At 41.5% G+C, this 16,473-nt stretch overlaps 1 protein-coding gene across 4 annotated transcripts in view; it reads right to left on the reverse strand.

Annotated features, from left to right (window-relative positions):
• The window catches only part of dtnbb (dystrobrevin, beta b), a 33,851-nt gene that overhangs the window by 10,709 nt on the left and 6,669 nt on the right, over positions 1–16,473 (reverse strand). For 2 of the 4 annotated variants that reach the window (XM_079640681.1, XM_079640682.1), the window contains exons 7-12: positions 16,157–16,311; positions 15,934–16,039; positions 14,887–15,053; positions 13,193–13,317; positions 5,379–5,453; positions 1,416–1,506 (exon numbers count right to left, since the gene is read on the reverse strand). In XM_079640681.1, the coding sequence (XP_079496807.1) occupies positions 1,416–1,506; positions 5,379–5,453; positions 13,193–13,317; positions 14,887–15,053; positions 15,934–16,039; positions 16,157–16,311 (719 nt within the window). The remainder of the gene's footprint in view (positions 1–1,415; positions 1,507–5,378; positions 5,454–13,192; positions 13,318–14,886; positions 15,054–15,933; positions 16,040–16,156; positions 16,312–16,473) is intronic. The other 2 variants (XM_079640683.1, XM_079640684.1) reach the window with 2 other exon arrangements.

Genomic DNA, 16,473 nt, shown 5'->3' on the forward strand with positions numbered 1-16,473 from the left:
AAAACCAACATTAGCATAGAATGGCATTAAGAACGATGAGTAAGAACAGTGAGAGAACAACAGTGGAAACACCAACAGTTTCTGTCAGACCACAGCGAGCAGTAATGACTTTCCGCTGGAGACGTGTTATGTTTCGGCACACACAGGAAACTATTTCATCACCACAGCTTTCCTTTATCCCTCCATACAGTATAACGGAGTGAAAAACCAAATCCAAATAAACCAAAAGTCACCTTATAAGAAAATGTTCGGCCTGTAGTCGTGTAACGTGCAAAGACCGTTCAAAATGTGTATTTGGTCTTTGATATTTATTGTCTTCAAGGTACTTTTAACTATTTCCCACCAGCTTAAGCCATCGTCTTATATTTGCGGTATGGGGCAAAAACAGGCTTATTTTTTCTGCACCAAAAATATGTTTTTTATAAAAAACAACAGTGAAACTATGTAGGATTGGACAGGACTGTAGTTTGGATTAGAAGAAGTAGATTTAGGCAGAATTTGTTTATCCTGTAATACACAGATGCACAAACAGGACCTACATACATTAAGCCCGAAATATACACATCCAAAAACACATGCATTGGTGGAGACGTGTCAGAGCAAAGACGTTACTCATTGAAAGTAGAAAAGAATAATACATGTATGACTTTTTGAGACGTGTCCACTAAGCTCATCAGATCACTTTTTAGTGCTAGGAAACGGCTTGTAGCTGCCACATTTTTGCCGCTCTTGGACTACGGGGATGTTGTGTACATGAACGCCTCAGCTCACTCCCTTCATCTGCTGGACGCTGTTTCCCTTGGGGCTCTGAGGCTCATAACCAACTGTAAACCCCTCACACACCACTGCACACTGTACTCTTTAGTCAACTGGACATCACTATCAATGCGCAGATCACTGCACTGGTACAAACTCATCTATACCGCTATGCTTGGACTGCTGCCCCTCTACATATCCACTTACATATCACACAGTACTACGATCTCAAAATGACATCACTCTGTCCGTCCCTTCAGTACGCACGGTGCTTGGGGAAAAAGCCATATCATACTCTGCCCCCTCGACCTGGAACACACTTCAGCAGGAACTTAAGCTGACCAGTTTGATGCCCATCGCGGATTTTAAACTAATTTTAAAAAAGCTGGAGAAATCATCTGGGGGTGTTTGCATCTGCAAAATCTGACTACGTTTTACGATGTTGTATTTTAGTGTTGCCTCTGTGTTTAGTGTCCTGTCTGTCTGTAACTTTGTGTGGTGGTGTTACCACTGAACAGGTCTCTCTTGAGAATGAGACCTTGTGTCTCAATGAGATTCACCTGTAGAAATAAAGGCTAAATAATTTTTTTTAAATAAGGGTGGGCTACAAAGAAGCTCTGAACAATAACTTGTCTAATCATCAGATGTGAAACACTCACTGTGGAGTTTCCCGCCTCGGCAGCCAGGCGGGCGGCGTAGCGAGCGATGAGGCGATGCTCCTCATCCAGCCGACTGGGACTCTCCAAGACACTGAGTCAGAGACAGAGAGATACATCACACACACATACACACAGAAACACTGACAGAGCTCTTATGTTAGTACACGGGAAAGTTTGCACAGTAATTATGTTTGACTTAATGATTGAGGTGACCTTCATGTTTGTTGATAGACAGTCTGGGATAATTGGTTATTACGATGACCTGGGATGGATGACTTAGAATCGTGTGTCTGTGCCAATGGCTGCTCTGACCATCTCATCAGTAACATGAAATGTCAAATAAGGCGTGAGACATTAAGCGATCATGGGTGTGGCATATGGTGCGGGCAGATGAGCGGACATATGCTGTCCCTTCACGGCAGGCGCAATGGAGAGTGAAGGAGAGCTGAGATGGGGCATCCAACTCTTGAGTGGAGAGTGAGGGATGATTAAGGCCATTAAACCCAACCTGGCTTCACACCACTGCATCACGGAGACTACCCCCGGCCCTCAACACCCTGCTGCAAACCAGCCTTTTTAATCCACAATTGCAATAAAATCTTATCTTTCCTCAAAGCAGATAAAAAGGCTGCCTGTGAGATGAGATCGTTTTAGTTCTCGGTTCCTACTTCGCTTGTTTCAAGGGTTTTATTAGCCCTTTGATGATATCTTAAAATACTCTGCGGATCACTCGGCTTGTTTTAAGATAGTGTCACCTGACTCAAAATGAATGTCTTGTAAAATGGGACACTTTCTAAATAATTTACAATCCCAACCTGAGGTTAAGGCGTAGACAAGAGCCTGAGGTGTCTTGTTAAATGGAAGTAATACATTAACGACATCAGGGAGCTGCTCGGGGTTGGCTCAGCAAACGCTGTGACCCCATGAGGTCTCAGAGTTGGAGCTGCTCCATCAGGGAGCTTCCTGGCACCACCTGACGGCCGGTGCCAGGGTTTGAACAGAGATGCTTGCACTGCCTCCAAGCCCTCCTGATCTGGCATCTCTCCCGGATACTTTTATTTTGGTCTCACGTTTGAAGATAGCACCAATTTATTTTTGACTCAAACGCAATCAGTGCTTCAAATTCTGTCAGCAATATGACAGACTATGCTTTTTAAACGCTGTGTTCTGAATGGCCTGATAACTAATAGTAAAAACTTAAAGAAGCCAGAGATTCAATTTGATCAACATCTGGAAGTTGTTAATCGAATTGGGCAACATGTTTGCTCTATGAACAGCTGTATGTGTTCTTACTCTGATGCAGGATATATTCAATTTATTTCTAAAGACTAACTACTCGCCAATATTGGAAGGACTTATTGAAAAGAATTATTACAATATCAGTAACAAAGCTTGTAATCTTATCTAACAATGTCCGTGTCATTTCAATCTGGTAACTTTAGATATTTCTTTAGTTAGGGGTTCAGATCTGATTTGCTGTCAATATGACCTTTTACAACTGCTTTGGAAATCGGCCATGATCTTCATCTCTTTGTACAATTTATTCCATTGACATTCACTCAGTTATTGTGCTGACTTTAATTTTGTATCACCACTGCACTCCTTGGCCTCATGTTCCCGCACAATGTAGAAACATTTGTTATTTATAATTTATTTATCCATGCATTCATTTGAATTTGTACTAATGTTTAATTTCTACATAGTGCCAAAAATACAACACTGTTATGATCGGTAAATCGCTTCAATACTTCCCACCCCTTAGCTTATCGCGTACAATAAGTTTAAGAGCTAGCCAATAGAAGCGTGATTGTTACATAGTGATGTCATTAAGTAAACAAAGAGTCCAACTGAGGCGTTTCTCCGCCAGAAAACTCCCTCTGGTGGGAACTTTGGGATTTTAGCTTTTACAGACTATCTACATGCACAAAACACAACACATTACAGGAGAGGGAAAATCCCATAATGATTTAATCTAAACTTTCTCAATACATATACAAATAAACATATTTTAGGAGTTTTTAGTAATAATTCTGACTGCTCCTGATAGAAACACACACTGCTGGGTTTCCACACTGACTTACATTTAGTGAATTCTCAGTAACTCTGAATTAAAACTCGTCAAGCTCAAGACAGAATTTTCTTTCTTTTTTCTTTTTATCTTCTGTTGCCGTGGTTCTGCATGACTAACAGGTAATAAATTGCATTTCGCCCTTGGAGGCAGGCTCATGGTGAGCAATTGTCTGTGAGAGAGAGACAGAGAAGAGGGAGGGACGGTGCCAAGTCAGCAGAGCAGACGGTATCAGAGAGCAGAGGCTGAGAGCACAGCACCCGCCATTTCTCACATGTAGAGCCTTCAGTTTTAACTCTGCACTGACACACGATCATTCATGGGTTTTTTTCTCTGAGTCTGAAAGGGTCAAAAACAAGGACACGACCGCTGCCGCTTCGTTTCAGTGTGAGGCTCTTGAACTGAGTCACAGCCACAAGCAGCTCTGAATTATTCAGCAGCAGTATGTTTGACTCACAGGCCCTTGTACCGGGTACTTATATTAATATTTACAAACCAAATGTGACACAGTGAGAGGCTGCTGGCCTTCTGTTCTCTGCAACTTAAGTAAAGCTTGCTCGTTCGCCACTTAATCTACCGGTATCCACACTGACTCTCAACGCAACCTATTTTGGAAGCGTCACACTGGCTTAATGTGCAAATTCTGCCCTAAATATGGCAGCTTTGAAGTTGTTATGCCCCCCCGAGGGCAACAGCATCGTCAGTGCATGACATATTCTCAAAGCAGCTCTGACTCACAGAGCAAAATGTCAAGACAAAGGTTATCAGGGTCCGCCATCACTGCCACAGTTGAAGAAACCTCAGGAGAGCGTTGTCTTGCTCTTGTACGTGCCGCCACATGTGATGCCTTCACTGACCTCCACGGGTTTGGCTGCAAGGCATCAATTACCGCCTCGGGTGTCCCTATCCTGTCAGCTTCCCTTAAACTCGCTCTAATCTTGATACTGTCAGCCCTCTGAGACGAGACTGAACTGCACAAAATGTTCATCTCTGCGAGACATTTAATCTAGCATCGATTGTTAGCATCTCATTTCACCAAACACAGAAATCTTCCAGCAAGGTTAGATAATTATACTTGTAATGAAACAGAGAGAAGTAATGGGATATCGGCATGACCTCTAAATCACATTTGAAGTTCAGTCGTACTGCTGTGGACATTCTTTGCATGCTGCCCTTCAGCTGCAGAGGTCCCAGAAGAGCAAAAGTGAGAAATAAAAAGCCCCAGCCCTCATTGAAGCTCTTTCTGAATTATCTATCAAAGCCTCTGTCTGGATTTTAATCAAACACCTGATGTTAAACGGGTTTGATGTGCACACTTTTATTCTTTCCGCACACCAGACAGTGACGTGTCCTCCTTGTTAATATGCCGTGTGAAGACCTGAGTCCCTAACGGTCCAATCTTGCAAACAGAAATTGCCTGAAAGATGTGTACTGTGATACACATCCACTCCAACGGATGAATTCATCCTGCACAGACTTGCGGGACAGATGCATTAAAGCTGCTTCAAAGTGCTCTCCATTGTAATTCCTAACCACAATGGTTCATTACCACTGTGAGTAAATAATAAGAGAGCTGGCTTTTAACTGAGAGAATGAAACGAGAAGACAATTAGGCTGCTTTTTTCGCCCTCGCCTGCTTTCATGATCAGGCTCCAGTTCTATCATGATCTATTTGTCAAATCCTTTAAGTAGGAGTGCTCACATATTCCTCGCGGCAGCGCAACAAATCTTTCTCTAAAAATACACTTGCAAGGGCATTCTGATCGAGTGCAAATATGTGTGTAAAGGAACAAATAACTTCACGCTGATTTCTGTCACCTATTCTTAGCACAGAGGGAATTGTGGAAAAATATCTTCAAATCAAAAAGACTTGTGCTTTATGCCTTGGTGCTTACCTTTTGGTAGGAGTGGGCGCCCCAGAGGACATGAGCATTGTGTCGTTCATGTTGTTGGCCCCTGGTTTCGGCTGACTAAAAGACAAGATTACAGGTCTTTAATCTACTCTGCAGAGGCCTCGAGTGCTTGTCACCAGGGAAATGGGGAAGAGGGCATTTGCATTTTATTAGTAATCATGAATCAGCGACTCTGACTGCAATTTACTCCAACAAAAGAGGGCAGACAATGAAGATCATCATATTACTGAATGTGCTGCACAAAGCCTGCAACATCTTGTACTCGAGTTGACTTAAAATCCCAGCGAAATAATTGACTTTTCCGTGGAACGGCAATTTAAATTGTTTTAGGGCCATTATTTTCAACCTAACAAAAGCAGACAAGGAAACTAATCACGCTGGAAGTCTGTGAAGAACTAGGAAAGGTGACATTGTGGGAGGTAATTTGTGAGAGTAAACAAAGCGACGGGGTCCATCTGGCGGCTGCATCCCGAAGCCCTCGCACCACAGAGTCTCATTAACGGTTCAGAAATATCACTCTGCACATCTCAGGTGCATCGCGGCTTCGCTCACAAAGGAACAAAAACACTTTCCATTTCTCTGTAGTCGCATCTCTTCAATCTGCACAACGCATGTCTGTGAAGTTGTCAGCCTCGATTCTATTGTAACAGATGTATTTAAGGATCACATAAAAGGCAAAAAGCACTGAACCGCATTGCATCTCGTTATGCTTATTTGTCCAATCAGAATTTATGGCAAAAAAAATCGAACTATTTATATCCACATTCTGCAGATTACTGTTATCAGCACAAGACAGTGAGAGCTTCTCTGCTCCCGTGCCACTATCTGCCTCAACAGCCCTCCTTCTCTTGTTGTGTATTACTGTGTTACTAAAAATAAGAGCAGAAAAACAGCATTATTTCTGGATCACTAATTGTGCTGAAGTCATTTGTTAGCTGTTCACAAACAAGAGTACACATTCCCTGCATTCATGTGCATGCTCAGGGGGTTTAACGTGGTCTCTTTGAAGACATATTGCAACTATTATTGCCTCATGCATTTACATTTCCTTCAGGACTAGCCTAACGGGTGAACCGAACAGAATGAGTCATTTATTATTACATTATAACACAATCCTGCTGATTCTTACATTTTAAGCAAAAGTATAGCAACAGGAAAAATAACAACGGTCTCTAATCAAACCTGCACATGCTGCCCTCCACAAATACTCCACTAAAGGTTCCCCTTATTTAACTCTTGATATATTACAATAATCCCCCCTGGAGCAGCAGACAGAACAGCAGACACCCTGCATCACCCTTACCTCTGTGAGGAGAGCAAGCACCTGCCCGGCTGGCAAAATACATCCGACTGCTGCTGCTGCTGTTGCCAGATGCCTAATCTGCCCTCAACTGAGCAAGAGAGCATCTCAATGTACTACACTGCTGCTGTCTCCAAGGAAACTCGGCGGTCACATGACTTCATGACGCCGCGGATGTCTCTCTCTCTCTCCTCTCCGAAGCTCTGACTCGGTCTTTTCACCTCTCTCTCTCTACAACATGAATATACACTGGGAATTAGGGGAATGCCAAAATAGCTCAATTGCCACTTCAAAAAGAAATGTACTCGTATCACTTCAGAAGGAAAACAGGTCTTTACATTCAAGGTTCAAGGTTCAAGGGGGTTCAAGGTTCTTTATTGTCACACTAACATAGCTACAGAGTAATTATGTTGTTGAAAATCTTAGGCCACAGGCTTCTCCAACAATGCAACACAATAATAAAGATAAGCAGACAATATTAAAACCATATTACAGTATATTATATTAAAAGTAATAGAAGAAAAAAAAAAAAAAAGGTGAGAAAAAAGTGGAATAGTGCATGTTACTATAATTACATTTACATATCTTAACTCCTCCGCTCACCTTCAGCAAGTTACATAAATTCAATCACCACTATAACGCCTATCTAAATGTAGGGCAAAAAGTCTCCTTACGTAAAAGTATTTATTTTTCCGACAGGATTTAGATTAATTCTAACAGGCGTCCTAACTCATTCACATCAGCGTCTGCAGCCCCGTGGATCCCCGACTGAAGGGACGCTGATTAGAGAAGAAGCGCAGTCTAGGAACTCCTGCCTCAGAGGTCAAAGGGTACTGCGTTGACACAACATTTAGGCAATACAAAAGATCAAATTCTGCACTGCGCTAAGCCCCGTGCTACCTGCGTGCGGTGAATGACAATGTGCCATCCCTTTCCTTGCACTTGGCACTTGGCACTACGCAGAGGTACAGGAGGAGACAAAGCGTCATGCACACACTCTCAAACCATATTCCTGACAAACGGCGGATTGCTTTCAATCGCTTTCAAGCCGGCTAAAAATAAAGCGCAAAAACATGAAGCATCCTCTCCTGCTGGCTCTTGTTTCCCCAGTGGCCCCGGCCATACAAAGCCCAATGGATCACACTCACAGGAAAGTGAAGCACTGTTCTCTCTATTCTAATGGCATTGTTGGATAAGGAAAAGTAGTTGAGAACAGATGGAGGCGTTCTTTAATGTAAGGGGATTTATGGGAACAAAATGATGGAAAGACTTTTCCCACAAAACAAAATACTGTTCGTCTAAAAAGCCTAACAAAATGCCATTTATCTGTTGTTTAAATATATTTGTTCCTTTATCTGCAAACATAGGCTGCTGCTCATATACTTTTCACATTCACATTTCCTTTCTTGTTTTGTAAATTAGTTATTTATCTATGTTTGTATTATTAGTTGTTCTTAAAGTTTCTCATTATGATTGAATTGATATTATTGTTTGTATATTGATGTTGTGTTTTATATAAAAGTGTGGATTTCTTTATTATTTGACTTACTTTCAATAATCACTTCCTGCACTGTCTATCACATGTTATCAATCAATAAAAAATACTTTATTAATCCCAGAAAGACCTGTTGTGACAGTTCCACCATATTAGAATTAAATAAATCAATAATTATAGAAACATAACTTGAAGTAAAAGCGTCCAATCAAAGTCCTGGAAGCCACCGACCTGGGGCACAGTATCTTAGGCACAGACGTTATGTTTTTAAATTGTGCAAAAACTATAAATCCCAATTCAAATATATAGAGGTTGGCATATTTTTATGGAACTGAGCATTTGACACTATAGTGTAAAGTGTGCTTAAAGTCTTTTCGCAGAAGCGGAGGTCTGAAGGTACAAAGCTGTATCGTAGATTTAAAGTCCCCGAGACAGACGGAGCATCCCAAACCTATAACTTCTCTCCAAAACACACCGGCAAGAAACTCGCTGACAGTTTGAGTGGAGGGAAAAACTCACAGCTCAGCTCGCTGTCAGTCTTTGCTCTCAGATGCCAGTAAATATTTCAAAACGCTTTCAGAGTAGATACACATCGTCTGGAGACAAAGCCGGGGGTCGGGCGATTTGGAGATTCATGTCCGATCAGCTTGGGGAGTTTTAGATCAAGCCTGACGCTATACCCCAATTCTGCCATTATTACTCACTCACAACAGCTTCGTCAGCCTCACACACACACACGCACACGCACACGCACACACACACACACACACACACACACACACACACACACACACACACACACACACACACACACACACACACACACACACACACACACACACACACACACACACACACACACACACACACGCACACACACACCTGAGAGACTGCGCTGACGGATGTCTCCTGGTTCACAACATGAAACACCTCTTCTCAGTCAACATCCATCAGGATTGTGACTAGCTGCACTCTACTTTCAGAAAACCAACATCACATTCCTCTCTCCGTTCTTCACTACAATTCAAACAGTCAATTCAGAATACATTTCGGGGCTTGGCCCTTTTCCCGTGACTAATCATCTGAAGAACCAGTTTGAGGCAAGATTTCTGTAGCCAGCAGGGGAATCATCATGGGAATGTTAGGCGGACAAATACTGTATTATCCACCCATAATTTATCTTAAACGACCGTTAACAAGTGTGAAGTATTCCATTATTGCCAGCTCTTCCTTATGGCTCATGGCTACAGAGAGTGCAGAAGTGAGATTTACAATTGGTATGTTGGATCTAGAGGAATAGTTTAACCTTTTGTGAATTACTCTCATTTGTATTCATGTCTCGGAGTTAGAGGTGAATCGAGGAAGCTGCAGGGATGACATGTTTCTGCAGGACAACTCTGGAAAACTGGATATCTTAAAAAATAGCCAATGGGATCTTTCCATTGGATTTTAGTAGAAAACAGGCTCTTTGGCAAACACACATTTATGATACTTACAACTTTTGTTCAGTAAGATAATCGTATTAAATATTTGTTATGATTTCTGAGGCATAAACTCAATCAGCAAGAGTGAAAAGCTACCGTAAGCCAATCAACTAGCTGCACCACAGATGCATAAATCATGGACCCAACCAAACATCAGCTTGGGATTGGTGGGATCATGTTTATTCACCTAATTTCGTAACTTGTTAACAACTCCATGTTTTGAGGCATTTAAAAGCTTAAAAGTTCAACAACTGTTGTGTTTTAAAATATCTACAAAGTTTATTAACCACCGACCTTATTTCAGGCATAAAATCAAAAACCCATTGACTGAGAGACACGTGAAGCCGAAGTGCTAACATACAAACTCATTTCTGGGTTAGTGGGCTCATTCCTGCAGCACTCTTCACCATTCTTATATCTTTCCATTACGTAAGAAGCTACAGCCAGCAGCCGGTTAGCTTACCTTAGCATTACGACTTGAAAAAGGGGAAAGGGCTAGCCTGTCTGAAGGTAAAATCATCCATACTATATGAGAGAACCTTTTAAAAGTGAGATAAGACAGCATGCCTGCAAGTTTTTTGTGTGGATGAATCAAAGAAGACAGGTGTTGGTAGGTGGATTTTGTTTCTTTAGGGCAGAGCCAGGCTTGCTGATTCTCTGTTCAGTCTTAATGCCCAGCTGAGATAACAGGCTGTAACTTCCTATTTAACAGATGGATATGAGTTTAAATATTCTCAAAAATGTGCCATATTCCAAAGTTATAACATCTGGATATTGACCACCATGTGTTCGCCAAATAGACTCGTCACATTTTTCTTTTGATAAAATGTTGCCTTTGGTTTGCAGTTCAAAGCCATTCACAGAATACTTAAGCATTACATTAAGAAAGGCAGTCACCAATGAATACATATTTTGAATGGTTGGTCAGGATTGGAAAACATATTTCCATAGCTATACTACTCTATCACCAAACCGAAATAAAAACGTAAATTCATCTGGGAACATAAAAAGACAGTTTTCCATCATTAAACACAGGTGAAAAAATATTCCCTGCGTCAGACAAAACAACAGAGACATAGAGACTAGTCTCAGGGGTCAACAGTCACATCAATTATCCTAAAAGTCAGTGAACACGCCAGCAAACTGGAAAGGCCATCTGTGAGAGCAAGAGAATGCACTTTGTCTATTAAAGTCTTAAAGGGGGACATAACTACAGGATGTTCCTAAAGTTTAAGAGACGTTACAAGTAGATAACTTCATCACTGTTGTAGGCACACGAATGCATCCTTGTTAACCTGCCAACACCTCCTCCATCCCCTCGTATCAGAGAGAGTAGAGGGGTTGTTGGAGTAAAGATTGAAGTCTAATAACGGATCAATAAGTCGGGACTAGACTGAGGTTTGTGCAGGTTAGACTCAATGGGCTCCACCATGGCTCTGAAATCACAGTAAGCTAGCAGTGTATTGATAAATCCATGGCACTGTCCATGGTGCTGAAGCATCAGATGGATTTGTATTGTTTTCTTCTGGAGTCCAGCCTTTCCTGTCAGTTTGGCCTACTGTACATATTGCTACTTGTCTCAATCAACCATTGGTGAAAGATGTATTTTAATAAAGTAGTGCGAGAATCTAAGATAATTCTGTTACAAGCTAAAGGTACAGGTACATTCAATATTCTACTTAAAGGTAGGGTAGGTAAGAATGGAGAAACCAGCTCGAGTGTGCTAGAATTTGAAAGTACGCAGCAGAAAAAAATCTGCCCCTTCCTTCAGATTTCCTTACAGAGCCCCTCGTCCAACACACACGAACGCGCACATGACCAATGAGGGCACAAGATAAGTGCCACGGCTTCCACAGATGAGATATTTTTATGTATTTATTGTCAAAGCATTTAATATATTCATTGCTATCGGGATGTTAAGAGCATTCCATGGAATTTCTGTAGAAGGATACAGCTCCTGTTAGTGATACAGTAAAGCTTTTTGTCTTTCATTGTGAGACACCAAAAACAGTGCCTTTGTACTGCGAGGGGAATGAAGGATTTAAAAAATGTACATTGCAAAATAAAGCAATTTAAAGTCAGTGACTCATACTCATTACATATTTTCTTACTTATTGGCTTAGCTGGCAATGTGAGGTGCCCATAGTGAGTGTGGGAAAAAGACAATGTGCATGCCCTCATTGCATTTGCTACTGAGGAAAAACTCAATTGTACTCGCATACAGTGCTTGGGTAGATGTATTTATTCACTTTCTACCACTCCAAATAACTGATATATCTTTTAACAATATAACAAACAAGACCCTGGAGTTCATTAAGGCTTCTGTGCCATAACATCTAATATAACCAAGAGCGCCACCTGGGCAGAACTCAATATCTCAGCCACCATCATCATAACATAATCAACATCGTAAACAAACAACAACAAAAAGCCACAGATTGCAGCTTGCTGAGAACACCAGAGAGACATAATCCAAACTAGTTTCAGCCACAATATCAATATCAATTTACTTCTGCGCTGTCATTTCATGCTACACAGCCTATAGCGTGCAGGCTAATCCCATCACCTCATCTCCCACATGGAGGGAAACTGTTGATTGTCCAGGTTTTGATTGAAGCAAAACATGCGTACGTTTGGGCACAAGGCAGAAAAACGCTTCCGCCAGTGGGCAGAGCCTTGATGGGAGCACTGATTCAGAGATGATGGCTTCTGTCTCGCAGAAGAAACAGGAAATCATGTTTATGTTGTTTCTACGTTGTATATTTTTCTTGGCATTCAGTGCGCTCGTTTCTCGCCCAATGACGTAGCTCACTATCAATTACTCACTGACACTTGCCAGAAGCACATATACAGACAGCTTAGATGTATGGTCGTGACTGGAATATGAAGAAGGATTTTGTTATGAAATCAGCCATGAGAAGATTTGCTGTGATCCTATTAATGCCACGAGCAGGCAACATTATAAATCACTTTTTTATTAGATTGTTATGTCTTTGTGGAGGCGAAAACTGAATTGGCGTAAGGATGATGGGAAAAATACAGAGTGACCTTAGCGTTGTGGACTACTGGATGTATCTCAGCGGGGGAATTGATTATTGACATCGTACCATTTTTCATCTGAGATGTAAATGAGTGTGCAGGGTTTAAGACAGCTGCAGAATATAATGCATTTCCTATAATGACTTCCAGGAGCCCCAAAGCCTGCGGTGTGAGATTTATAACATCGTCCCCGTTTCATTGCCAACAGACTGATGAGGACGAAGGTGCTGTTAGCGGCCGAAGCTGCGCAGTATATCACCATATCCACGTTAGCAAATAATCACGGGCTCGACATCTTAGCCATGTGGCAGTATATCAGTCATGGTGTGACGGCGAGATGGAAATATGGAGGCCGTTACATGACAAGAGCAGACAATAGATCAGCAGCACACTGGGCTTTGCTGTGCAGTTAATCAACACATCAGTGCTCATTAATAAAACAACTTGTGGTAACAAATGCTGTGCGAATGACACTCACACAGTGTGGGTGAGCTCCGGGGGTCTCTCCGCCTGCTCGGGGAACACAGGATGAGGCGGCTCTCCGATGGGGACGCAGCCGAGGGATTTACTGATGGCGTGGCTCAGCTTTTTGGCCGGAGACTTCTGTGAGGAAGGCGGGAAAAAACACAAGTATCTGTCATGGTGTCACCATCGTGTGGGGAAAGTAGAAACAGTTTTAAAGCTGCTTCAGACTGAATTTACATAACTAGGTCAACATTTTGTTACTGTGCCAAAAGTGTGGATCAGCAGGAGTTTGTGCATATTCAGTAAGTGCCTTATCGGCTACTTCACAGGACGTCTTGGTGGCTGCCCTGCGGCCCAGAAACTGCAGCATAATGAGTCCGCTCTCCTGCTGTCATGTCATGTGAACATCTGAGTGTAGCAATATGACTACATGGGAGGTTGTGGCTCAGTGGTTAGTGCGCTGATCTTCGGATCACGGGGGCACTGGTTCGAATCCCGCCACAGTCAAACATTCTGCTGTGTCCTTGGACAAGACACTTCACCCCAAATGTCCTCTTTGTTTTTCTGTCATGTTTGTATTCATGTTGGAACCTACTTGCAGCAGGTCACCATTGAAAAAGAGGTCAATGATCTCAATGGGTTTTCACCTGAATAAATAAAGGTTTTGAATTTTGAATTGAATCAAATTGCTCCTGTGGGGATTGCCCACAGTATTGAATGTATGAAAGTCGCTTTGGATAAAAGCGTCTAACAAGTGACAAGTAATGTAATGTAATGTAACTACATGAAATACTTCCATTCGTTAAAAACTGGAAAATATGTCTGGTATGACATCAATGCAGCATAACCACAACAAACAATAATAAGAAAAAATGATACTGTAACTGTACTCTTATTTAGACAGTTTTCATCTTTTAATATGAAGTCTTTCCATATTGAATACCAGTCTTCAAATCATCTATTGTCATGCAGAAAACGATTCTGGTAGGTTAGAGTCATTCAATCCTCAACGGTTCAACATTGAAAACTAAAACACAAACTAATCAATACATTCAGGGCAGGATGATCAGTGTAGCATGTGCTATCATTTAAAAATGATGTAGCAAAAAATAGCAACTGTTTAATGAAAATCATGATAGGTTCACTTGTAGTCTAATCCGATAAAGGGTTTGAATTGTTTCCAAAAACCAAAACCTTCACTGTTTTCAGCACAAAAACTATAAATGTGGTGAAACATGTCCCAGAGGTATTAGGACGTTAACTCCAATTTGTCACAGAAGTAGGAAATCATCCCGAACAGATGAATGCTCCAAACCTTCACGATAAATATCAAAATGTGTTTTCATATCACAGACAGTGTTCGGTGTGTCGTGCACTCAGGCATGTGATCCCAGCCCCGAGTCATTCTCTTCTGTGCAAAAACTGAGTTAGATGGGAATTGGATTTGGGATCCAGTGCCTATGACTTCCCTTGTTCAGATTTAAATAATAATGAAAAGGCTTTGAGGGGATGCGGCAACGTAGAAAATGCAATCAATACGATTTCATTTGCCATAATGAGTGAAACCTCCATAAAATCTCATGGATTTCTCGGGACAGGAAGTGTAGGGAGACGGCTGGATACTCTACCCTCAGAGATATTGACTATGGGATAGTTTTGAAAAGGGAACATCGTGAAGGTGACAGTGAGTGTTTTCAGGGGTCTTACCCAGGAAGAGTGCTCTTTCATCTGGTGCTGGTTGCTATGGGGACCGTTGGCATGACCGCGCCAGAAGCAGCTCTGGCACAGCTGGTAGCCGTGGCACTGCTGGCACCGGTACCGGAAACCCATCATGCTCTCGCTCCGGCAATAGGAACATTCCACCGGATGGAAGACTGACGGAAAAAATTAACAACAAAGACAAGATTTTCTGTCAGAGAGAAGCAGAGATGGCAAAAGTACACACATCCTTTACTCAAGTAGAAGTACAGATACTCGTGTTTAAAAAGTAGAAGTGCTGACTTTACTTTACTCAAGTAAAAGTAAAGAGGCTTTGAAATGTACTTAAGTAAAAAGTACCCATAAATAGCAGCTGTTTTAAAGAGTACCTGACCTCCTTTTATATTAATAGAACAATAATGTCATTGTTAGCTAATGAATGTTTCCATGCTGAACAACGGCAACATGACAACGTTTTCATTGGTCCCTCTTCTTTAGAGAAGAGCAGGAAATGATGGATACACGGATCGTGACACGCAATGACTCTAAATAATAATGATCAAGCCACCAAACACACATTCAAACTAAAGGAAACAGCCTGTTTGGAAAATGTAAGAAGTAGAAAGTACAGGTATTTGTGTTAAAAATGTAAAAAGTAGAAATTACAGGTATTTGTGTTAAAAACGTAAGAAGTAAAGGTAAAAAGGTAAAGGTAAAAAGTCATCAGAAAAATAAGTAGATGGAGTAAAGTACTGATACCAGAAAAATGTTCTTAAGTACAGTAACAAAGTATTTGTACTTCCCTCCTCTGAATCTGTGCATTATTACTTCAACTTGTATAATCAATTATTAGCTACATACACATCGGACCGTTGGGATGCAGCCATGCACTGAAAATAAAAGGATCATTTGAAAAATATGTACAGAGATTTCATTTGTTTATTCCTGGACAGATAATGTTGGCTCTAAATTTAGAAAAATCCAATCAAAACCTGTACATTCCTCTGTGGTTTCCAATATGGAGTGGTTACAAATATTTAAGAGTCCAGATCTCACCATTTTCAACATTAGCAAGTCGGTGCATGAGCGGTAGCCATACGAGGCATTGAGGGGGAGGGTCTGCCATCAACACATCCAAAAACGTGTTCAGCATAATCTTCTTCTGGATACAAACACACACAAACATGAATACAAACAAGATGTGTACATCATTAGAGAGTTGAACGAAGATACAGCGTGAAAAGAGAGTGGGAATGTGGTTTAAATATGCTCCTCATACCTGCTGAGGGAAGCATGTGCGCACCGAGTGCTCCGTGTAGCCGAAAGACGGACCCTCGAACACGGCTGTGGGGAGCTTCAGCACCTCCCGGAGAAACTGATCAAACTTTGCAAACATCATGACTCCATTTGAGTCTGAGATCTGTGAGAAAATATCTGAAAGACAGCAAATCTCAGATTCATTCCTTTTGACATTTAAAAACATATTTATGAATGTATAGGATTGATCCACAACCATACACTCAGCATAGAGTGAAAAGATGCAGAGTTAAAGCAAATGGATGTAGCATAGACGTTCCTACAGTGCCCCTGTGTGTT

This window comes from Notothenia rossii (genome assembly GCF_949606895.1).
Source record: "Notothenia rossii genome assembly, chromosome: 7".
Classification (NCBI taxonomy): domain Eukaryota; kingdom Metazoa; phylum Chordata; class Actinopteri; order Perciformes; family Nototheniidae; genus Notothenia; species Notothenia rossii.